At 34.3% G+C, this 25,360-nt stretch overlaps 1 protein-coding gene across 1 annotated transcript in view; it reads right to left on the reverse strand.

The window, feature by feature from the left end:
* Positions 1-6,309: 6,309 nt before the first annotated feature.
* Positions 6,310-25,360, reverse strand: part of LOC118190444 (chondroitin sulfate proteoglycan 4-like) — a 440,283-nt gene continuing 421,232 nt past the window's right edge. Inside the window, exons 4-5 of the mRNA XM_085810557.1 lie at positions 19,120-23,181; positions 6,310-13,325 (exon numbers count right to left, since the gene is read on the reverse strand). Coding sequence (XP_085666683.1) covers positions 10,717-13,325; positions 19,120-23,181 — 6,671 coding nt within the window. The 3' untranslated portion in view covers positions 6,310-10,716. The remainder of the gene's footprint in view (positions 13,326-19,119; positions 23,182-25,360) is intronic.

A 25,360-nucleotide genomic window follows, 5' to 3' on the forward strand; every position in this document is an offset into this window, starting at 1 on the left:
AGCACGTAGCCAAATCCCTCTAATAGAGAAAACCCATGGAAGAAAGTGGAAAATGTAGGGAAAACGTAGGGGAAAATTAGTTTTTAATTAATATCTCGGCTAATTAATGTCCCAAAAAGACGCGAATGATCAAAATGGCGTGCCACGGACCTGCGGAATCCAACGGTGAGCTTCGCTAAGTCTGGGAGCCATCCATTTCGGAGGAGATGATGTTACTTCTCCCCATATCTATATGCGGCTTAAGTGTCTGTTTGTCGCCGATAGTTTATGGGTTACTTGCGTAATTGTACTAGCCAATGGGGTGAAGTTGGCACGGCACAGGGTTGCCGTTTCAATTGAGACGTAGACAATTTCCTATAAAACTTGCCATTGCTATGACCATCCATAAGTCTCAGGGCCAAACACTTAAGCGTGTTGGCATTTTTTTACCTGAGCCTGTATTTGGACACGGTCAACTTTATGTTGCCTTTTCAAGAGTTCATGAAAGAACGGACGTAAAATTAAAAATAATAGATGGTCCTCTGCAAGGCGAGCTAAAGAATGATGGAGAGATATACACAAGAAATGTTGTGTACAAAGAGATCTTTGTGTGAGAACACAGAATTCTCATAGTGAACAACATGCCATCATCGATTCTTGTATCGCTATCGCGCGCTCCACGTGCGTCGAAGTGTATAAAAACTGGAAGGACTGGTTTGTCTTTCTCTTTTCCCTCTTTCTGCCTGACTTCGTGTTAACGAGTGTGTGGGCCTTCGGGCCACACACACTCAGCAGTCGCCATCGCTCCTGCATACTTTCACGTGGAATGTCGTCGTATTATGCATAGAAAGAAGCAGAATTAAGAGACGTAATATCTAAAGGAAAATGCTTGGTTTGAGACTCACAAAGCCCTGCTGCCGTGAATAACATAAAATAAACGTTCAAGCAGATTAGCAATAGGTGTTCGACTTCAAGATGTGCTTGACCAGCGATGTGTCACCACGTGATGATAAATGTATTAAAAAAATGTGAATGTGAAAAAAGAAGAGCTTACACGTGTGAATAAGACCGCGCGACAACACGAAAAGGAATATGAGAAAATTTGGACCGCAGATAATTTTGATGAGACAAGATTGCACGAATAGTCACGTTTTCGGCACTCACCGAACATTAGATTTTATTTTTCGCATTGTGTGTATCTAAGTTATGATATTTTAATATTTTATACGTGTGTGATAAATGTTTCTTATTTAATACAGAAAATGTGTTTGATAAAATAAATGTGAGATTGGAAAAAGAGAGTTATCGACTCATTCATGCATTATTGGGTAAGTCATTTTATTCTATTTAGTAAAGATCATGCAATGTACTAACCACTAAATTTTAGTTTAACTATTTACGCGGAATTAATTTGTATTTGATACTCTTAGTGTCGTTACTTTTAGACGGTCACGCCAGCAACACCACATTATTGGTGCCGCAACACAACACTTTGGCATGTGAACTAACATTTTATTATTTAAATCATCTTTATTTATTGAGCTAGCGGTGGCTCTTAAGAAATGTACCGCCAGCCGTTTCCTTCATTGCACTCTACTTTAAGCAATTAAGGAAGCAGAAGGGGAAAACCTCGTGGGACAGTAAGCAAAGGGGCGTCCTCGCCGCCTGCCCTGGATAATTCAGTTTGAATTAGCAGACACCTTTGCACAAATTATTTTAATTACAATTTATAATATCTAGAAAAGCGGTCATTTCGTATGACCGCCGGGTTTTCTAGTTTTAGATAATAGTTTTTGAAAGATCATTTTGCTTACTAGATATCCATCAATTATAAGACCGTTATCAAATAATTGATTACGTACGACTTGATGAAGTTCATCAGCAAAAACGTAAAAATATTTCTAATGTTATACTTAGGATTAAGAAATGAATGACAGTTGAACGAAAAGTTCTTTTAATAATGTTTGATTTGTTAAATCTGATACTATGGGCATCACTAGATAACCAATGTCTTCTAAAGTTTTAATTATAATTAAAATAAATTTTCTTTTATAATATTTAATATTGTAGCGAAACTGTTCCTTTCAACCGAGCACAAGCACATCGAGGCTCAGTGGGTAAGACATAATATTTGAAAAGCAAAGATCTCGAGTTGGAAACCCGCCAAAGGCACGTTGCCTAAAAATTAGTTTTGTTTAAATTTCCTTCCTGTTAATTTGTTTCCTTTATTGGATAATTTTCTCCATTTTCTATAACGTTCCAAGTCTAGAATGTTCAGGGTCGTTTATCAGGTGTATGTAAGTATGTAAGTGGTTACTCAGTCAGTTCGAATAGTAACCGTCTTGAGTTCAGACTTTAAGTCCCTACGTCTTCATTTGTACGATTACATCATCTACACGACAATATAATTAACCCCTTGATATGAAGCTAAAATACGTGTACGAAGAATGCCATTTAATTTGCAACTCATGTGCAAGTTTAGAAACAGAACGTTTTATTTTCAAATTTACATTGTTATATAACAATATTGCGCGGCATTTCCCGAAGACAGTTCTTGACGTCTCGGAGATGTCAAAGTCTACACAGATCGATCACGTCTTCTGGACGTTATTGTATGTCAAGGGATTAACTGTTGTTTCCAAGATTTCAACATTCCTCTAGCCATAAGAAACCGTTACAAACTGATGTGGTCCAATTACGGCATCTTGCTCTTTTTTCCTCCAATCACAACACAGCCTGGACGAAACTTTCATTCAGCAACAAGAAAGAACTCAAACCTTTTTACCTTTTGTAAATTCTTTCCTTTTATTTTTCATTAATTCTAAAACTTCTGATTGCGTACCTGTTTGAAAAGATTATTTGCTTCGTAGACCGATAGCCCTGATAGTGGAATTTTCATTTGATTTTTTAAATAAATATATGTTTTTCGAGATATGGTCTTTAAAGCAGTTGCAGCGTCAATGTCTTCTGAATTCCATGCAGTTGGCTTAGCATCCAATAATATATTTATTTTGGCTTGGTGTAAAAATTTTTAAAAGAATACTCTCGTTTTCTTCAACTGGCTTCTTTGCTTAATTGGAGGTATTTTTCTAAACTGTATTTTATAAGTAAATTTTCTGTTTTCAGAGATTAATTTTGAGTTTTGAGCAACTCATACGCTCGGGTTTCCTTCAGAAGAATACTTTCATTTCTTATGCTATTGCTTTCATCTTTGAGTTACTTTATTTCTTGTAAATTTGCTGGAAGATGCAGCTGTAGACTACATCTTCAAGGAAGTCTAGAAAGTGCTAACACAGTATAATTTACAATGGAATCGCTTAAAATGTGTCATAATTGTTGGTGATAAAAATATGCGTGGCGCGGGCAAAGGACTGAACAATTTTTAAGGTTATGAAACACCTAAATGTTCAGAACCTTTGGTGATATATTAAGCTTCATTTTGGGTACTACCTAAATCAGTCATAATGTTGTTGAACCAGTCGTGTCGGTGGTTAACTTTATTCAGTCTGTCGTGAACTTAATCATCATTCATGATTTTTTTAGTAGAGATAGAATAAATATCCTGACCTGACATACCATACATCAGTTTAATGATGCTCAGAAATGAGAAAGACTTATCGAGATTTTTTGAATTCACAGAAACATTAGATTAATCTAAATGAGGAAAAAAAACTGCTCACAACCACTGTTATCGAATAATAAATGGCTATTGAAATTAGCGTTTGCTACAGACATTACGTGATATCTCAACGTTGGATAAATTAACTTAAAATTACAGAGGAAAACAGTGTTCATATGTGAAACGTAATCTAAAGTATATTGCCAAAATTTGCATCCTTTGAAACACAAAGTTTGGCCATTTCAAAGAATTTTAAATATTAGCTCATTCCTAAAAACACATGCGGTAGATGTATTTTCTGAAGAACTAAAGTTAAATAGCGTTTTTTCGATTTTCAGGCAGGTGTAAAAGCTATCACCATATTTTTAAATTCATCTGAATGTACACCTGAGAAGCTTCCTTCAAATTCGCAGTTGGAAGTAACTGATCTGCAAAATGATGTTTAAAGATGTGGAATCTAAGCGAGTTTTATAACGTCTTTTGGAATATAAATACGTTTAATTAAAATAATATACATGAGAATTTATTTCTGTATTTGGAAGTACTTACAAATGTGAAAGGTCATTTTTGAAAATGAAATATGTAAATTCGCAATACAGATCATTATAAACAGACGACAATTTTCAAACAACTTTAATGATCGAGAGTTCTAACTTCGAATTCTAGTATGATGAAATATTTTCTCAGAAAAAAGCGTCACATTTATTATATTAGTAGAAACTTTAACCTACCCTATAATATACTTATTAACGAATGAGAATATTTTATTCGCTTTTTTGCAAGTGTCAACAAAATATGTATAGATATTACGTATTAAAATATTTGTTCTAAACGGATTTTTTTTTTTTTTTTTTTGTTCTCTGAGTAGAATTAATTACACACGTAAATATCTTTGAGTTGGCTATCAGATCCGTCAAACCAAACCTTTTACATAGCGACTCTTTTCCCCCCCCCTCCCCCACCGACAGAAAAAAACCCATAAAAGTTTTGCCGATCTCTGGTCTAGATGATTTAAGAGGGTTAACATAAGCTTAGAAGAAATGTTAAGTGTAACTTGTGCAAAACTATACATGCTCTTAAAAGATGCATAGCGAAACACAAGTAAAAAAAAAAGAAAAGACAAAATCAGTTTTGTATTCAAACTCATTTAATCTAAATAGATGAATATTCCTTTTCGAATATGAAAGACAAAACACACAGACATCCATGGTGATCAGAAACACAATAAATTTGATGACACACACATAAAGAACACCATCAGATTTGTACACCATCTAACAGCTGGCTGATATTCTAACATTCTTCAGATAATCTAACATTAATTAAATCTCGAACACGATATTGGTCATTGCTAAAGACTGAAATATCATAAATTAGGAAGACAAAGCTCGCAAATCAAATATATACATACTGAAGCTCCAGACTTTCTCAAGATAAACGTTTCGTGACGAAAAAGGCACTGTTCAATGTTCTTTTCTCAGGCTAAAGGTATTGATTTTCTGTTGACTATATTTAAACGATTTAGCTAGAACTTATTTCCTTAATAAACATCTATACGTAATTTTTTTTACAAAAACAAACTATTTTTTTTTTGGATTCACAGTTCAATAAATTAAATCGATTTTGCTTTTATATGTACACGTGCTCAAAAAAAAACATAGTATTTCCATTACGTTTCTCTTTTATTGTTTTTTCCTGGCCAGCACATGCAAAATTGATCAATGAAATACTGAGTGATGGCATTGTCAGCTTTAATAAAAAAAAATTGAAATAAACGTAGAGTGTTTAGCTGTCATTTTATACAGGATGTTTATAAATGAATAGTAATTTAAAAATTAATAGTAAATCGATGTATACCCATATAAAACCTACGCCGTAAGCATTGGCAGTTGTCCAAGCTTCTCATGTGCTATCTGCCGTTTGCGTGTCATGCTTACTGCGCAGCCGCAGCACCAGTTTCCAAGATGGCGCCGCAACAAGAAAAGGCTTTCTTTGTGTTCCGTTTTGAGGCGTGCAGATCTGTGGTTTGAGTGCAGTATGAATGTCATGCACGTTTTATGTGCGATATCCCGTGAGAAAGTACACAGCCTATTTTTCTTCGAACAAGGAACTGTGATTTTTCACTCATTTCTAGACATGTTGGAAACCTGGTTGTTACTCTAGCTGAACCCAATCATAATGGTTACATTTTGTAACTCGACAGTGCTCCGCTCCATTTTCAGAGAAATATATGACAGCGTTTGTGTTCTTCACCAACGTTGGAATGTTCGTGCTGTATTGGCCAACCCGTTCGCCGGATTTAAGTCCATGCGATTTCTTTCTTTTGGGGTTGTTAAAGACCTATTTTATGTACCTTCAATGCCCATATCCTGGTCAGATAAACCATGCATTGGAGACCGTCACGGCGGATATGCTACACAGAGTAAGGGAAGAATTGACCCTGTAGATGTGTGTTGTATGACAAAGGGTGTACATATTCAAGGATTGTGATTAATGCATCAAAACCTTGGACAGTTGCCGCTGCTTATATTGTAAGATTTGCCCATATAAAGTAATACTTCGATTTATTATTAATTTTAAAACAACACCATTTATTTATAAACACATGCATAAAATCCTTTATTAATTAAGGAAGTTCTAGGAACATTTCCTCACCTTGAAAATTCTGAAAATGTTAAAATTTGAAAATTATTGTTGCCTTACCTACAATCTTTTTTTTTTTTTTTTTTTTTGTCTTTTTTAATTCGGTAGAAGCTAAGATAGCGCTCAAGAGGAAAACACTTAGGACTTACTTGAGAAACATTTAAGCAGGGAGAACGTTGTTACTTAATCTGGAGTTTGTTAAAATGTGAAAGAAATTTAGCAAAATAAATAACATTATTTTTATTTTCCTATTAAACATCGATCATGAGATAAGGCTTTGCGTTTAGATCAGTGGCAATAAGTTTAACTAGAATAGAAAATTTAAAACTATGTCCCTGTAATCTGTTTGTATTAAAGCTGTTTATTAGTCTTGAAAAGAAACGTACCACGGCGTTCTCGAATTTTGAATCCTATAAAAATTCTCATTAAAATATGACAAGCATTAATATGAGCTGATATTATGAGGATTATCCGAATTATACTACATTTAGAACGTTTAAAAAAATTCGTAATTTTTAAAATTTTCTTAAAAAGAGGTACTCCAAGCGTTTTGCTCAAAAAAGAACTGAAAGCGAAACAAAAACTCAAGCGAACTTGCTTGGAATATAAATTCTTTTAAATGAAATACTACACCTAACTCTAGAACTGCGTGTGCTTAAAAATATCTTTCTTTCAGCCCAGAGAATAAGTACAAAAACAAAATCGATCTTTAGTTTTGTGTGAAAATGTATATTATGCTATATGCTAAATATTATAAGAAAACATCATCGCAGAGATATAATTTCAATAAAAGTGCATGATTATTTTCAATAATAAGTGCATGATATATTTTACCTGCCTCTAATAGATGATGAGTTTAATAGCAATTGTGTCGACGTTTTTTTTTTTTTTTTTTTTCCCTTTGGTTAAAATTTCAGATGATGATCAGTAACAAATACTATAAAAACATACAAAATAACAAACAGCAATTATACATTGATGGATATTTAAGATGCATAAGCATTATTGCACATTATTAGACGAATATTATAACTAAGTGCCAATGATTACACATTTAGCACCTGGCAATTGCTTCCACCACATACAAATATGACAAACAATAAATGCTTGTTCCTATGAGCGGCAGCACTTTTTCTTACATGGTTGCTAAATTACAATAAAAATTCAAATGCTTTTATCTACACAGTTTTATGAATTATATACATAAACTGATATAACATTCACAAGGTATATTTGGAAGACTTCCGCGTGTATTCAGACGTAAACAGTACGAAGCAAGCATTAATTTCTTCAAGAAATTACTACTTCTTATTTGTGCAAAAATAATACTTTAAGTAAGCATATATACCAACCAACAATATACACAAAAGTAGCATTTGCAGTTCATGTAACAAAAATTACATATGTCTATCTGCATTATAGTTAACATACTTATATAGTTACTAGAAATGTATTCTAAAAAATACAGATGAATATAAATAGTATGCAGTCATATCATGAAAAATAATGTTTTAAAATATCTAAATAAATGTTCTTCATACGAAGTATTTATTGGTGTTTCTGACCAAAATATAAAAAATTGATGAATGCATAGAAAATTATATTAAAAAAATATAACTCTTGAGTGCATTAAGAGTGCTTAAATCTTGCAGTAGTGTGCTAGTTTTCTTATTTAATTTCTTACAGACGATCTTTTCAGGCGTATATTTTGTTTCTTAGTATTTTGTGTAAAAATCTTTATGAAAATTCGTATGCTTTAAGGGAAAATTTTTACAGCAACGAAGAACATTCCATTTTTCTCTCATTCTCTCTATATAAGTTATGCAAATTTAAAGTAATTTACATAGCGTATAAAATTAAGGATACATATTATTTAATAAGAATAAGAACGCAGTTTGTTTAATAAAGATGGAATAATTATTTGATGTGTTTTGGTAGTTTTAATTCAAAATTTTAACGCTCAAGAAAATGTTTTACCTTCTTTTCATAAGAATTGGTAATTGACCTTATATACTAATAAGTGTCATTTTATTTCAAGCAGAAATAATTTTTTTTTAATATCTGCTAAAATCATTATTTTAAATATCAGCTTCCTTATATTAAATCAAAAATTTCATTCTTAGTTTCTTATATTATGTCAAAATTTCTTCTTTTATTATAAATACCTTTTTTAGCATTAATACTATAGTCAAAATAAGTTAACATTATTATTGTAATGCAATTAATGTGAATGAATTAGATACACATCCTCTTTTTAAAACACAAAAACCTATATTAAGTAGTTGCACAGTATATAAGTATAAACACGAAAATGATATATCAAACTTGTAGATGCGAGAACAGAACAAAAATAATAAATAATTAAAAATAGACTGCATTCCAGCTGCCTTGCGAATGTGACCGTCTGAGTCCGACAATTCAACTGCTTGTTTTTTGAATTAATGTTCTTTGGCATAATGCCAAAAGCGAAATAGAGTCAGGTTGAGTAGTTTTGTTCCTGTGTACCGGAACAATTATTATACTTTGAACTATTTGTATGTATATATATTATATATATATATATTTTATATATATATATATAAATTCAAAAGTCATCAGTCAAAGCTTCTTGAAAAGATTTTAAAATCTAAGTTTAAAACTAAGAGACGAACTGCGCAATTGCTGCAGGTTCGGAAAAAGTTCAATTTTTTAAAAAAACTAATAGAAAATAGTAGAAGCTGAATATTTTATTTTATATCTATCTATCTATCTATCTATATATATAATAAAAAAACAGGAACTACTCATACTCAATAAAAACATAAAAAATTAATTAATTTGTAGAGTTTATATTTATTTTAACTAACATTTAGTTTAAGTTTAAACTATCTTTCCTGTCAAGCCTTACTTTCCCCTGGAACTGCCAATGCCAGAGTATGTAAATTTTAGTAGAACGCGCAAGGATTCAAATTATCAGCGGAAGTATTCTGAGTTAAATAGAAAGGAAACGAGTTCGAGGTGTGCTGTTCTTACTTCACGAGCGCGGAGGTAGTTAGCCAGAAATTAAAGAACCCCGCGTTTCGGCCTGTGTGCTTGCCTGGAAGAATTGTTAATCGTTCAACGTGACCTTCAAGTTTGCTGAATTAGCAGCGGTATTGTAAAACACGGTGAGGTTAGTTACTTTTAGAGAGCCTCGTAGTTAGAGTCTTGTCATTAGTTTCTTTTCAGGTTATTATTTTTATTTTACCGCCGAGTTGGCGTAGTTTGTGAGCGTCAAGAGCACGCACTTGTAATTTATTACGTTGAATAAAAAGGGACTTAAACCCTTAACAAGACTCTGTCATTTATCCAGTTTCAACAGTCACCTCTTGGTTGCGTGCAAGTTGGAGGCGCGCAACGCTACAAATTAATAATAAATAAATTAAACAATTATTTTCGAAGAGGATGTACTTAAAAATGTTTAGATTAAAGTTCAAATTTCGTCTTCAGTAATTCGGTGCGTGTTTGTGTATAGAACATAACAGTTTATAGATTTTTGCAACCGACTCAATTAACATTAAAAAAATTCATTATTTTTAAATATCTTTTTGCAAATTGTTTTCCTAATCCCGTATGCTTGATATTCGTTTATAAAATCGAAAAAACGCATTTCTAGTTTAATACATATACACTGCATAAGCATTATTACATAAATACTGTACATACATAATTCTGGTTTATGTTGCTTTCTATTAAACAATAGCCTAAGCAATCTGCTACATTGTGTGGAATTAAATACTTGCTTGACTAACGAAATGTTTACATATACTTCGTAAAAGTTATCACTTAATTGATTAATTGATAATTAAATGCATTAGCTTAATAGATATTTTATTAGTCACGCACTCGTGCGCAATTGCATGGAAAGGTGAAGAATAAAATTAGGGAAATATATTTACTTTCATGACTTAAGTGTCGGCTTTAGACAATATAGACGTAATCTATCTCATTAACTCCACACTGAAAAAAAAAAGGTTTAGTGCATAATTTTACGTGATCATATTAAGTGTTTTAATTATGGCAAAAATATACTTGCCTTATATTTGCTTCATTTTTTGTGCCTAAATCTTCGGGGATAAAAACTGCGTTAATTTAAATTCATTCATATTTTTCTTTCCCCTTTAAGTACATTGCCTGTTTTATCGTTTCTAAGTTTCTACGATAATACAATAGTAGCTATGTTGGTGATATTTATTTCCTCTTAGCACTCGATAGCCATATCCATGAAAATACAAAAAATAAGGTACTGCCATTTTAAAACTATTTCCCTTGTTACAAATTCTTAACTATAGAAGTTTAGCTGCAATGAATATTTAAATGCATTACATATACCTCGTGAATGAACATCATAGAGCCACCTCATATTACAATATATTAAATGCTACCGATATAGTAAGAAATATATAAAACTCTAATTAAAAAGAATTTTATAACTGAGTCTCTAGTTTGCTTGTGCGTCATACCCAGTACTGGTTCTTCCTCAGCACCGGATTACAGGGAGGCCCAAATCTCAATTCGGATCCTTCGTAATTACTCCAGTCCTCTCCTTCATTCGGATCTCGCAGAAGATAGGGGCCCTTAAGAGTTGTTTCATTGATTTCGTCTTGGTCTCCATGAGATATAGGAGTCACTTTACACGTGGGGAGTGGAACGTTTATCTCTGTCCACTCACCATTTTCTAAAATATAAGGGGGCGGCGGTAAAGAAGGCTCTGCGTCTAGGCATTTGCCCTTCTTTTTAAGAGTTCTATTTTTAGGGGTTCCTCCTCCACCGATACAACCGAGGTGACTACTGCTGCTTGAAGGGGATGTCGGTGGGGGAGGGGGAGGAGGTATATCATCAGATAGAGACAAGCTGCCGTTAGAAGGTACAGGATCAGAAAGGTCAAGGTCGGACTGAGCTGTGTGAGAACCAGCAACGGCATTGCTTTTGCTGTGACGATGGCCGAAACAAGGTTGCCCAGTCCGATTCTTGCGTCTTTCTTTTCTCATAGATCTGCATTTTACAATAATAATGATCACAAGGCTCACAATAACTACGCCTAGGATGATGCCAGCTATTAATAAATGGTCATTGCTGATACTGGGTTGGTATACTCCTCCACTTGATGTTTCTGGTGCGGTGGTGGCAGTTTTGCCCACATCCGGTACGAGAGGAGGAGGCTGTGGTTTCACAGAAGGTGTCGATAAGTCTTTTGATGGTCCAGAGGTAGATATATGATATACGGAAGGTTGTACATTGAAAATAAATTTACCTCTTGCTGGCTGAACTTTAGGAGCAGTAAGTATGTATTCAAAACTGTCAACAACATTTCCTTTCAGCTCCATATCTTTTCCTTCATACGTTACACGTTTTTTCACAATATCCTCATGAGTGAACTCAAAGGTTTTGGAAGAACTTCGTTTCGAATATTTATTTGAGTTTAATTTTCTCAAAACACCATATCTAGGAAATTTGAAGACTACGTATTTTGGATTGCTCTCGGTTTGCAGAGCAAGTTCAGTCGCATTTAAGACATCTAACGTAATCCATGTTAAACCGGAGGCATTGACAAGAAGAGGTTTTTGTTTTACGTGGGGAACAACAGTAATGTTCACTATTACATCTTTTACGATATTGCTCCCGCTCTGTAGAGTAACGATGAAGTAATCTTCGGAAGCAGTGAGATCAGATTGTATATAAAGCACAGATTTGTTATTGATGTCCTTTTGCCTGAATGATCGCATGGCATCATCATTTACGAATATATGACCATGCAATGGCAAAAATGTTATGTTATACCATATATCTTCGTTGTACGCATTGGTTTCGGCTCCCAAGTTTTTGCGGCTCAGAAATACGTTACTTGAACCTTGTTGAATTTCTATGGCACTTCTGTTTACCAAATGCAATTTTATAGGAACTATAGCAATATCTAATACGGCGTAATCTTGTTTATGCTTTCCGTCGCTTACTTTGAATGAAAATGCACTCCTATTTTCTTTACTTCCATCATGAACAAAGCGGATCAAGTGATTGTTGATATCATCCTGTGTAAAGTTGCTAACGGAAATATTGCCCATAACCAACTTACCGCTAGATGGATATTTAATAGTTTCATACACAATATCTTTCGGCACTCCATCTGCATCTGAAACGTTTAATACATGAGGACCTAAAGTAAGAGATTGACCTTGCACAACTTCGAGAACAGCTGTACGAGTCCACAACATAAATGGATTGTCGTTGATGGGATACACTATGACATTAAGAGTACCATTAAATAAGAGAATATCAGGATATTCCTTATCATCAGTAAGATAAAAACCAAGACTGAAACTATCATTGAAAGTGTCTGAATCGTCATGATGATAGCGTATCCTTTTCTTTCGAATATCATCTCTATTGAATGTGAATTTACTTATGGAGGAAGAATTTCCTTCTTTGCTTTCCAGCCAGCCATTGACAGGAGGCACATGAAGAACTATTTTGAGTTTCTTTGCAAATTCGCTTTTAACTTTTCCTTGCCAAAGACTGAATAAGCGTGACATATCGATATGTTCTTGACCTACAGCAGCCACACCACCTTCCTTCACCTCTAATGGATGTAATACAACAAGCTGGTCTACGTTCCCTGCAGCAAAATTACCTACAGAGATCTCTATGTGGAATTCGACATCTTTCATAGTTTGAGCATTCTGTGTCTCTATGTTGAACCTTATCATGTCTGATGATGTTAACCCAACCATTGGCTTGTTGTGCTCGTACAACACTAAGTTTCTGTTGATTTGTTCTTGGGTGAATTCTGAGACGGGCATTAGAGATCCGTCAGGATTTTCTACTAGAAGCCTTCCTAACTCTGGTCGGCGAGTTACTTTGAAATCTATGACTCTGGTAAAATCGTGGTCAGTGGTAGTAACGAAAAGGTGATCTTTTGTTATGGACTGCTGCATTCGTGGCAAGATGCTCAGCTTCTCATTTGTTGCAAGCAGAATCTGAAGAACTCGGGCAGTGATTGTAAACACATGTGGGGAATCAAAATTGACGCCGTCATTAACCTGTAGTTTGAATCCACCAGCTTTCTCCCCTACAAAAAAAGGTAAGTATGGCATCAGAATTTATTACATTTTGCGCTCTGAGCATAAAGAAATATTTAAAACATCTAAAGACATTTAAAAGAGGAAAAGTAGAATGTTTCTCGTTAAAAAAAGACTTTCAATATACAACATTAAAAATAAACATAATTGTCTTTCAGAAAATTACCATATTATAACTAGAAAAACTGTAAATATTAAATAAAAGTAATATTGCTGCTATTAAATAAAAGTATTGCACTTCATTGGGAAAAAATATCAATCAGATTTAACACTAAAAGGGAGAGGCATTATTTTAAGTAGCACAGAAAGCATTATATTATTAAAATGTGAATATTATTTTAGAGACTAGTGGGATCATACTCAATATGTAAACAAATAAATTTTAAAAGAGTGTTCAGAAATATAAAGTGGGGCAGGTAAAATTTAGTTTCGACTTTTTAGAGATACATAGAAAACCTTTAAAAGGTGTAAACCGAAATGTGATAACAATGTATATTGATGGTGAACAACACTTTTGTCCACCTCCCAGTGAGTGTCAGGGGAGACTGTAGTAATAAAGTCAGCAGTACAAGTGCCTCAGATCATCGTGAGGGTTACAGTGCCTCATCTGATTTAAATCCGGAAAATATGCAGACCACTTCATCCGCTGGATATCTTCTTCCTCAATATATTCAATCATTAGGACAGCACGATAGTGATGCGGACATTATCGTCTATCAGGAGGAAGTTATTATTGATTACATCCTTACAATTATCATATAACAGTCGATCAAATACCATGTTTCTGTATATTTCAGCATTCATAGTTGCTCTGGTAAAAATGTCATAATTTACAATCCGCTATTCAGATCTGTGTGGCTGTTCAGAATGATGTCCTCCTATATCATGATTTCACCAACTCTGTACGAATGCTTTTCATGGATGTTTTCAGCCTTATTGCTTGTGGTATGCTCCCTCTAGATTTTAACACATCTGGAATCCCTCTCAAAAGCAAGCCGACACTTACAAGTAAAGAGAACTCGGTTACAGTCCGTGTTGCTTCAATTCAGATGATCCACTGCAACAACACGCATTTTGAAGAGCGAGCTAGTGGGACACAAATCATGAGTTTCCTTGCACATCGCCCTCTTTCATGCAACCTGTCACACACGGTATGTTTGGAGATTCGAGTTCCTGTAGGTGCAGCGTACTCCCTTGCAGTAATCAGTTATCTATTTCATTTAAAAACCGTTGCCAAGTAATGGTCCAGAGAGTCTGTTATGGCACGTTTTAACATTGACCTGATTGTCAGCATAGATCACCAGCGTTTTTAAGCCGTTTCCAAAATCTTGACCCTTTTCATTTTAGTTCATTATGCGGTAATTTTATGAACACCATAGAGAAATTTGATGCTTTTTACGTGCTTGATGTTGTGGAATCATTATATGCACTTTTTTGGATTTAATACCTCTTATTTCGAATATAAGAGCGATTTTCTTAATTGCATCACGGGCAAGATGGTGGATTGTAAATGATGATGTTTTCATGCTTCACTGGAATCTTTTTCAAATAGTATTGATACTGCCCTTCTTTCAGTTCAACATGAGCCAACAGTTACAGGAAGATGCAGGAACAACGTTGGGGGACGAGTTGAAAATACTCTTGTTATTAAATAAACTGAAAAGATTAAGCCTGCAACTTATCGTTATGTTTCCAAGGAAACTATCATTAACCATACCCAGAAAAAAATCTTACTGTCAGATGGTAGCGTCATCTGTTGATTGAAAAACAATAAACAAAATGTATCGATTGTTCCTTTTTAAACGTGGCTGATAAATGTAATTCGGACGAAGTTAAAAAACATTTTAGATTCAAATTGATCCCCAGAAAGAAAACACTGAAATTCTACACATTAAAAGTATTAGTAAAAATAGAATTTTGATTAATTGTGTTTCAAAAAGCGATAAAAATTAATTATTTGCTTGTATTGAGAAGACTCCAGTTGTTTTGAAATAAATTATTCCTAAACGGAAATAATCCACTGTATAAATTAAAATATTCCGAATGATGTTAAAAATTCAGAAATATTTGATACTGTTCTGGAGCAAAATTGAGAGTTGAAGTAGTGAATCAACATTACCTTTTGTTCTGAAGCAATGTTAACATGTATGATCTGCTGTTATTGAACTTGATATGTAACTATTGAAGTGTATGCGAAAATTTGGAAATATATACTTGCGTTAGGATTCTTGAAATTGCTGTGGAATATGTGCAATGTTGAAGATTTTATAGTCATTAATAAGTGCTTTTCCTGTCTCGGTATAATCACAAAACTACACACTGCCGAAATATATATTAGTATTGGTATTTTTTCTCTGGATAAAATAACAGCTCAAAGTGTCGTTGTTGAAAAGTGAAGTGCGAAAAGTTGAAAAGTGGAGATAAAAATGTAGATGTTAAATTATAAACCTTTCTTTAACTGCTGGCTTAGTCACATTTTTATGAGAGAACGAATGACTGCTCGCATTGATTATGGCTAATACATTTAAGAACTGTTTTAGGTTTGTTAAATTTAACCTGCATAAGTACGCGTGGTAGGAAATGGTATATACCCGAGTATGATTCTTTATCTGATTACGAAATGATTTATTTTGAAATTAAAAGTCCAAATGGTAACAATTCTTTGAATGCTTCCGGGAAAAAATTTCTTCAATATGAAAACAAAAAATTGGAAGTATTTTATAAACTTTGTGTTAATACTGGCATGAATATTTTAAACTCCACTGAAAATTGTACTCAACTTGATATGTTAGTTATGTGTTCAAGAGTTACAAAACTTGATGCTTTTACTGGGGAAAAGTCTGTTCCTTTGAAAACGTGTCGTTTTCATAAAGTTCCTTGGTGGTCGACTGAAATATCTTGCATGCAAAAGCAATTAAATGCTGCTAGAAGACGGTATCAAAACACAAGCAATCCTCTTTTAAGAGAAATTTATAAAAACAATTAACTTCAGCTTAGGCTGTAGTACAATTTTAAACTTTAGGAGAGCAAATTAAAATCGTGGAAAGAGCTTCCTGCTGATATAACCGTAGAGAAAGTTTGGAAGAAAATTTATACTTGTGGAGGTAAGAACCTCCAACCAATTTGCTTAGAAAAATTGAGATCTCAGAGAATGACAATTTTCCGAGTCGTTTTACTTTTCTGCTTTTTAGGAAACAACTAATTCAATCATACACAAGTCGTTCCCTCGTGATTCCCTTCTACTTATAATCATCGATCTTTGCGTCGTGAAGCCTATATGGCACATAGATCAGATATAGCCTATATGACATATAGATTAGATATATGGATTAGATTTTAATAGTTTAAAGTAGGCAACTAGAACAGCTATTTATCTTATCTTAACTCTAGATGCTTAAAGAGTAATTTTAGACATTCATGTGACTCTTTTGCTCAATATTTGCTAGATCCTCGTGACCCAGTTTATCGGCACATAGATTAGATATAGCCTATATGGCACATAGATTAGATATATGGGTTAGATTTTAGTAGTTTAAATTATCCAACTAGAACAGCTATTTATCGGTTTCTTCTGTTAACTCTAGATTCTTAAAGACTAATTTTAGACATTCATGTGACTCTTTTGCTCAATATTTGCTAGATCCTCGTGACCCAGTTTACCGGACTGGTAAAATAAGTCTACCATCAACACATATAAAAGATATATAGAGAAAACCCTAGCGATGCAACAACGCATATTATATACATCAGCGCTCTAACATCGAAGGGGCAGGATTTAATTGCAAATACTTAATTACATGCACCAATGCACATAATTCAAGCTCCTATGTTATGTCCTCAATCTCAAGTTCATAGATAAATAAAATGCAGTATAACTCCGAAATTACTATTCTTAAGATTCTATAATCTCATATTCTAGCTTAGTTCAGGTTCTTACATTGTTACTTCTAAATGGAGAAAAGACGATGGAACTATACTTATTTAGCTATATTAGCCACCAGGGATGCTTCCGTCGCCTCTTTTTATAATCTATACGCATCTTAATATACAGGCTGTTTCAGCAGATCGGTTACAACCTTTCAGGAGAGATAGAGTACACCTAGACGATGGAAAGTCAGATAGTAATGCATGGTTGAAAAGGCTTTTTCACAAAACACAAAAAAGGACGAACACGAACAGAGTGAGAAAACATGTTTATTATGCTTAGTACAACAGAAATAAAGAAATAAAAACAAAAATAGACAACGATCGTCATCAAAAAAGGTGTTCAAAATTAACAACCCCGGACCCTGATGCAGGACTCATATCTTCGGCACATGGAAGATCTGATGTTCTGGAAAATACCGTGCATGTCCCGGACTTCCCTAGCAACTGCCACGATACGTGCAACAAGTTCCTCAGCAGTTTCGTACACCAGTTTCTTGACGTATCCTTAGAGGAAGTAGTCAATGCAAGTGAGTTCTGGTGATCTTGTTGGTCAATGCACGACTGCCGATCGATTATTGGGGATACATTTCGAACGTAATTTCGAATATCTTCTTTGATGACGATCGCATGTTTTTGCTCTTATTTCTTGGTTTTTTGTCAATGCACTAAGCATAATAAACATATAGCCTCACCCTGTTAGTGTCATTCCTTTCTTGTGTTTTGTATCGTCACTACCGCGCCAGAAAAGCGATTCCGACCATGCATTGCTATGTGTGTTTCATTATCTACGTGTACTCTATCTCTCCTGAAAGTTTGTAACCTATTTGTTGAAACTCCCTGTATTTTCACGTCGTATTTATTCTGGTAAACTGGATACATTTCTCATTGCGATTATGAGCCGCAATGGTATTAGGTACCCGTTTCAGATTTTTACTTTAGTTACTGGTCACTTACACCACTTCTGCATTATCAGTTACGGATAGTTGTAACTTAAATATTCTGTTTAACTCTGACACACATATTTTATTTTAAAACGGAGATCTAAATTGATGAAAATGTGTCTCATTAATCATTATTAATATGGAAGTTTTTAACGCAGATGTATTCAGTTGTATAAAAACCTATATATACAGCAAGTTGTTTTTCAAGTACAATATATTACTTTGTCTAACAGTAACAGGAAATTCAAGGAGAAATTTAACGGTTATGAAAATTAATATTAAATAAGACTAGATGAAATATAAGAATTATATTGTATACTTTACACTTTTCAAATATAGTATAAAATAGTATAAAAGTTTAAAACAGGAAAAATCTAGGTAATATATTATAAATAAACTAAATAAGACAAGAAAAAAAGTTTCATGGCTGAAAATAAAAAGCGAAAAATATGAATTTTTTAATTATAAACAGTTACGAATCCAGCATTAAAGATAAAAATTAAAATTAATTTTAATTTCTATTTCTTTAGAAATTTTTTAACTTGAATAGGTAAATAAAATGATAGTTTACAGTCAAAATTTCAGAATAAGCTTCTGAAGACTATCCAAGAATTATACATGTACCAGAAAGAAAAAAGTGTTTTAAGAGTGACTTAATTTTTCATTACTAAAGTCCATGATGGAACTATACTTACTTATACCCTAAAGTCCATGACTCTAAGGGTACAGGTTTTGCATAAAAATTAAATATGCCACAGAAATTTGATTTTGCTAAATATTACGTTATAAGGAAGAGAAGTAAAAGAAATAGCCTATATTTAACAGTTGCTTTAGATTTCTGTTGGAAAAGAAATTAAAAATATAGTAGACATTATTATGCATAAAGTCTAATGGATTTTGATAAAAATATTTTTACCTGTATGGACAAAGGTGACCATTCCTCGATCAATCATTTCTTGAGTAAAGCTCAGAATAGGAGTTTTAGTGTCATTCTTCAATGCCAGATAACCATTGCTGGGGGATGAAATCACAAAGTTTATGTCAGACGGATCGGAATCATCATCAATAGCAGCAAGATGTCGATTTGTTATGACGGTTATATCTCCTTCCCATACATCCAGACCTGTATTATTGACGATATGCGGTATTTCATCATTCACAGGTTCGATAAGGATATGAACTGTGCTAGGGGCACTCTCCTTATTTAGAGCTGTAGCGTTAGCTACCAATGTGAACCAGTCTCGAGTCGTCTCGGAGCCATCATGGACATAATGAATGAATCCACTTTTAAGGTGCAACACGGGAAACCTGGATATTCTTGACCTAATGTTCTTGATGTATGTAATGTAACCATGTTGGGGCTTTTCTATAATGAGATATTCTGTAATCCAGTCTTCATAGTAAGGATTCATGACTCCTATATCACTGCTTTTGAGAGGCACTTCACTTCCTTCTATGACTGTAATGTTACTTGTTTTTAAAAATATTATCTTTGAAATTATTTTTATGTTAAACATTAAATCCCTGAGCATAGTGATTCCATTGGTCACATCAAAAGTAAAATAATCTTCTGAAACATTCTGTTCGGTATGAAAATAATGCAAACGTCGCTCATTAATGTCTGACTGTGTAAACAGTTTTGCTGGTGACGTTCTAGAAACGGATTTCCAATCTTCAAAATCTTGAACATAACCAGTTATTAAGAAACCGAATTTAGGTGGCACTTTAAGGGTATACGTTATATTATTAGTATTGATATCTATTTGGGTTATATTTAATACAGAAGCATCTATGGTTCCTAACTTCTCTTCGTCAACATAAAGAGATTTATTGCTAATAACCTTTAGTGGTTCCCAATAAATTTCAGGATAAATACGAAACTCGAATTTGCCTTCAACAGTGCTGTCTCCAAGGAACGCAGAGAAACGGAAAGAATCCTGGAAACTAACACTATTATCGTTTTCATATTCAACATTCTCTGATAGCAAATCTTTCTGAGTGAACTGATTGATTTGCTTCCCATTTAGAAGTATATCTCCATGCTTTGGTGCTGAAGTAATTTTAAAAGTTATATCATCAGTATCAGCGTTGAAATTTGTTTCTACTGTTAGATTATCGGCCGTTAAAAGCCCGTTCTCGCCGCGTTTTACAACTAAACCTGTATTTCGTGTTATTTTAATGTAAGGCTTTGAACCTTGGATTTCCAAGATGCCAGTTGCATAAAATTTACCATCTGTTATCCTAAGCACAGCTTTGGCATAAGGGGCGCCACTGTGGCGAAATACTATTTTTCCCGTGTTCAGATCCACTTGCGTGAATTGGTAAACTTGAGTTGACATATCGTCAACATGAAACAATGCACCGTTTGGAATACCTCTTCTTGTGTATTGAATGTCAGAAGGGGTCGAATCGATATCAGGATCTACATACTTCAAGTCTCTACCTGTCAGTTTTCGTTCGCCATCGAGGACGACATTGAAAACTTTGTCTATTGCTCTTGTTGGCGGATTATCATTTTTCATAATCACGTGAATGTGTACAGTCCCATAATAAACAAAGCTATCACTGTTATCACCTGCAGCAGATGCCACAAAATGAAACATATCTCTTTGGTTTTCTGAGTCGTCATGAACATAAATCAACCTGCTCTGAGAAATGTCGCTACCAGTTATAAGCTGGACGTTTTCCTCTTCAACTTCTGAGAGATCAAGGCTTAATTTTTTCAAAATACCATGCCTCGGGGATGTTGTGATGTTATAGATGATATCTGAAGCAGACGGAATTTCAATATGAAGTTCACTGGGACCAATAGTGGAAGTTCCACCTTCCAGTACAGTTATCTTTTCGTTAATTACTACTGCTTCTGTTTCGCCAGGTATATGCTTAATTCTGAATTCTTGAGATAACAATGTCACACCTCCAGGGCAAGACACTTTGAATGTAAAACGATCTTCTATAACTGAATAACTTTTCCGGTGCAACTTATACTTTACTCTTTTTGAAATGATGTCGTTTTCAGTAAAGATGGAGCCAACTTCCAGCTTTTTGTGACGAGGTTCAGAGTCACCAGATTGAAACAAGATAAGATTTCCATACGAAGGAAGGGACTGCAATACGTATGTTATATGATCTGCAGACGTTGCAATGGGATATGTTTCGTATTTCAATTCAGACTCACTTATATGACTGTCCAGTTTTCTGTTGAGAATAAGTTCTACGTTATTTACTTGTCTCAAATCAATTGCGATGAATGTTATCCTAAAATCATAGACAGTTGGGAATTTTACATCACCAGAAGAAACTTTAAATTTAAATTCATCATATGCTGGTCTACCATTTATGTGAATATATCGCAGTTTTTCCTTTTTGAGCTGTCTTTGTGTAAAATGATTAACAGTATACCATCGATCATTATTACGCAATCTTTGAATGCTTCCATATTGAGGCAACTTTGTTACATTGTATCGTATTTCTAGGTTCTGATCTGGAGCATTATCAATGAAAGTTAAATTATCAGAGCAAATCAAGGCATATGAATCATAAGGCAATATAATCCCAGTATTATTCATTAAAGTTATTTCTAAGTCAAATGGTGCAATTCGGAACATTGACGTTGTCTGGTCTGATTGGATACCATCTGAAATACGTATTGCAACCCTGACATTACCTGCACCTTTGTTGTTGTAGCTAATGACACCATCATTAATGTCAGCCTGAGTGAAAGTATCAATGCTTTTGCCTGGGTTTTTTGCATTTTCTATGAATCCTTCGGATTCTGGAGATCCTAAATTTAGTACAGTATATACAAGATCACTTGGCAAATTATCGGGATCTTCTGCATTTAGAAGGTCTGACGTAATAGTTTTCCTAGTGAATTTGGCTAACCTGAATACTCTTTCAGGCGGTATTTTTAATTTAGGAGGATCGTTCACTGGAATCACCTGAATATGGAAGACGAAGCGATGTTTTTCTTCGAGAAATGACGGAAGTCTGAAATTTCGCGCTCGAAATTCAAGATCGAAAACCACAGCATCTGACTTAGTCTCTGAGCCGTCGTGTGAATATCTCACTTTGTCTGTATTAAGATCCAGAAGGGTAAAAATATTGTCCACTGTCCTCCGCCAAATTTCGATTTCCAAAGAGCCATGTTTTGGCGCTTCCACGATATGAAAGATAACTCCTGATTCTCTTATTCCATATTTTTGATAATCTAAAATAACACGGATGTGGGTAGACGTGATAAGGTCACTTCCACCCTCGGATATCACCAAAGGCTGGAGATTCAGCACTTCTAAATCTATAGGTTTGGAAGACTTTGTAAATAGTTTGTAACTCGAGGAAAAATTTGCCCGAATGCAGTTATCAAGTTCACAAATACAGCGAAAACTGTCAACACCGTCTTGGTAGCACTCTGCTTCAGGTACGCAAGGATCTTGCAGGCACGTATATTCCCAAGAGCAGTCTGGTTGCACTCGGTGTGTTACTTCGGCTTCTCTGAATCCAACTAACTGATTATTTACTTTCACGTTTTTAATACAGCCTTTAAGGGAAGACTCGGCACCTTCCATTAAGATGGACTGCAGGCCATCCTGTAAGGCACGTGACTGTTTACTAAGTTCGATGCCACCAACATAGAAGAAGCCAGACAAATCAAAGAAGCGGTTATCGCCAAGACCTGGACGTAAGTTTTTCATATGGCCATCGACAACGATTTCGATGTATGACTGACTAAACTGGACGTCCACATGATGCCAGATTCCATCGCTGACAGTGATGTCAGACTGAAGCATGACCACACCATTTCCTTCATTGACAGACATCACTGTTTTACCATCCAGTATCTCTAAAGAGATGAAATCAGATTTCAAAGGCACTCCAGCGTTATAAAAAAGCACAGCAGAATGTGTTTGCGTCTTGACATCGAGGGACACCGAACCACCATTTCGGGCATTCCAAGGAGGCAGTGCAAGAAAGGAACCTGTGGGAAGAAAGTTTCATACATCAAAACCTGATTACTAAAGAAATGAACATTGTAGAAAACCTTTTCATACAATGCAAATGTAATAAAATTAGTTATCAAAGTTTAAAGTTAACTATCAGCAAAAAATGTTTTTGAGTTACCTAAAGTTTACTTACACGTTTACTCCATAAGCAGTTTTTGTCTACTATACCCCAAAAATAGCGAACTCAATTTGGAATAAGTCTTAAATTTAAAAAATTATATAATAAAAAATATTACTAGTTAAAACAATTTCATTTTTTTAACGTATTTTATTTTCGATTCAGTGTTTCTTTCCATTAAGAAAGAATTAATACAATTTTCCATTAACATGTTGACAAGATAAGCACCTTTATGAAGTGAACACGAAAATAAGAACGCTGAAATCACTTGGGTTATGTTCTCAAGCCAAATGAAATATCTAATAAAAACTATCAATTAAGTTGGCGAAAAAGTAATTTCAGTTTTATAGTGTGACATAAAACTAAATATTTTTCTGTACAAAAAATGAACTTTAATCAGTCAAATATCTTCCATTCTGTTCTGGTAATTTCAAGATTTCACGCTCATATAACTTCTAGATTTTACCAGCACAAAACGCAAGCAAGTCTGATTTGAGGTCACCGTTATTATAGAAATTTTTGCCACATAAGAAGTTTTGTAACCTTCGGAATAAATGATAATCCGGTGGTGCAAAGTCCAGGTCATACTAGGAATGCGACATCACTTCTCAATCAAGATCCAATAATTTCATACGTGTTACCAAAGATATGTGAGGCCTCGCATTATCGTGGTGGAACATGATTCCTTTGCGATTTTTCCAATTCTAACCTTTTCTCTTTGATTGCTTTCTCCACTTTCAATAAGTTGCTGGCAGTAAACCTCTGAGTTGGTCTAGCTGCTTAGAAACAGTCAAAAATACACAACACCTTTCTAATACCATCAAATTGATAGCATCATCATTTTCTGATACAATTTGGCTTTCGACATGATTTGTGCTGATTCATTATGCTTGTACCATGATCTTCTTCGACTAAAGTTGTAGGGTTTTCCATATTTTGCATAAATTTATTTTAAGTTCGATACCTATTCTAGACTTCTCAACTTCCCTTCACATTCTCTCGCCAGGATGTAAATTTAAGTTAAGTGCTTATTTAAACGGGTGAATATTTAAGTTTTTCAGAGCGTGTTTCGCTAGCCAAGAGCAAGTTTCGGTGTTATTTCGCTGTTCGAGTAAGCCTTTTAGCCTTATCAGATTTAACCTCACGCCGGTTAGGTTTTTATGAGTCCACCTCTTAGGCGTAGCCTAAGTGCTATCTTGCACTATTTATTTCAGGTTTGACTTGCATTAAATTATGCGTTTAGTTTCCACCGAAAATTGACGGTGTTTTTGTAACGCACGAAGCCCCGTGCCTTTCTGTTAACTATTTTGAATTAATAAAGGGCTATTTTTACCTTCGTCTGAGTCAGTAGCTTTATTCACGCCTGTCCGAGAATTCTCCAGGTCATTATAGGATCTATTCTAGTTTATGTGGAACAAAGAGAGACAGACTCTATAAATTTATTGCAGACGAGCCCTTTTTCATTATTAGTGGAAATTCGTTTAAAAAAAAAAAACGGCAGATTGCATTACGTTTGAAATGCGTATCTCAAATATTGATTCGTTGTATTAAGGGAAATTCTTTCAACTTATGCGAAACCCAAGCATCGAACTTCTTGACGAGTCCAAGACATTTTATTGATTTTCAATTGTTGTGTGTGATACATTTGACTTTTATGCAATCTCTTGCCCAGTTATATGATAATTTGATTTAATTATGGCTTACATTTTGTCGTCATCAGCTTCAGAAGGTAAGTTAAAAATGTCCAGAACCAAATTTTTAAACCAATTCTGACACATGCGTTCTCTTAAGGAATCAACTTCACATATCTTGTTGTGAGCTTCAGCCGCACCTCTATGAAAATAAAAATTAATTAAATGTATTGAAAATGGTTATTTTTGCACCTCATGTTTAAATTTACCGTGAACTAACAGTTGTAAACAAAAATACACGTAATTTATCTCTATAGCAACCCAAAGATGTCAGCAGCCAAATCCCAAAAGGAAAAACGCATAAGATTGATAGAACTGTAAGAATTACGTTAATTTTATTGAACA

The sequence above is a fragment of the Stegodyphus dumicola genome, chromosome 2 (assembly GCF_044657685.1).
Source record: "Stegodyphus dumicola isolate Sdum_Otavi_A_Nest chromosome 2, ASM4465768v1".
NCBI classification, from domain to species: domain Eukaryota; kingdom Metazoa; phylum Arthropoda; class Arachnida; order Araneae; family Eresidae; genus Stegodyphus; species Stegodyphus dumicola.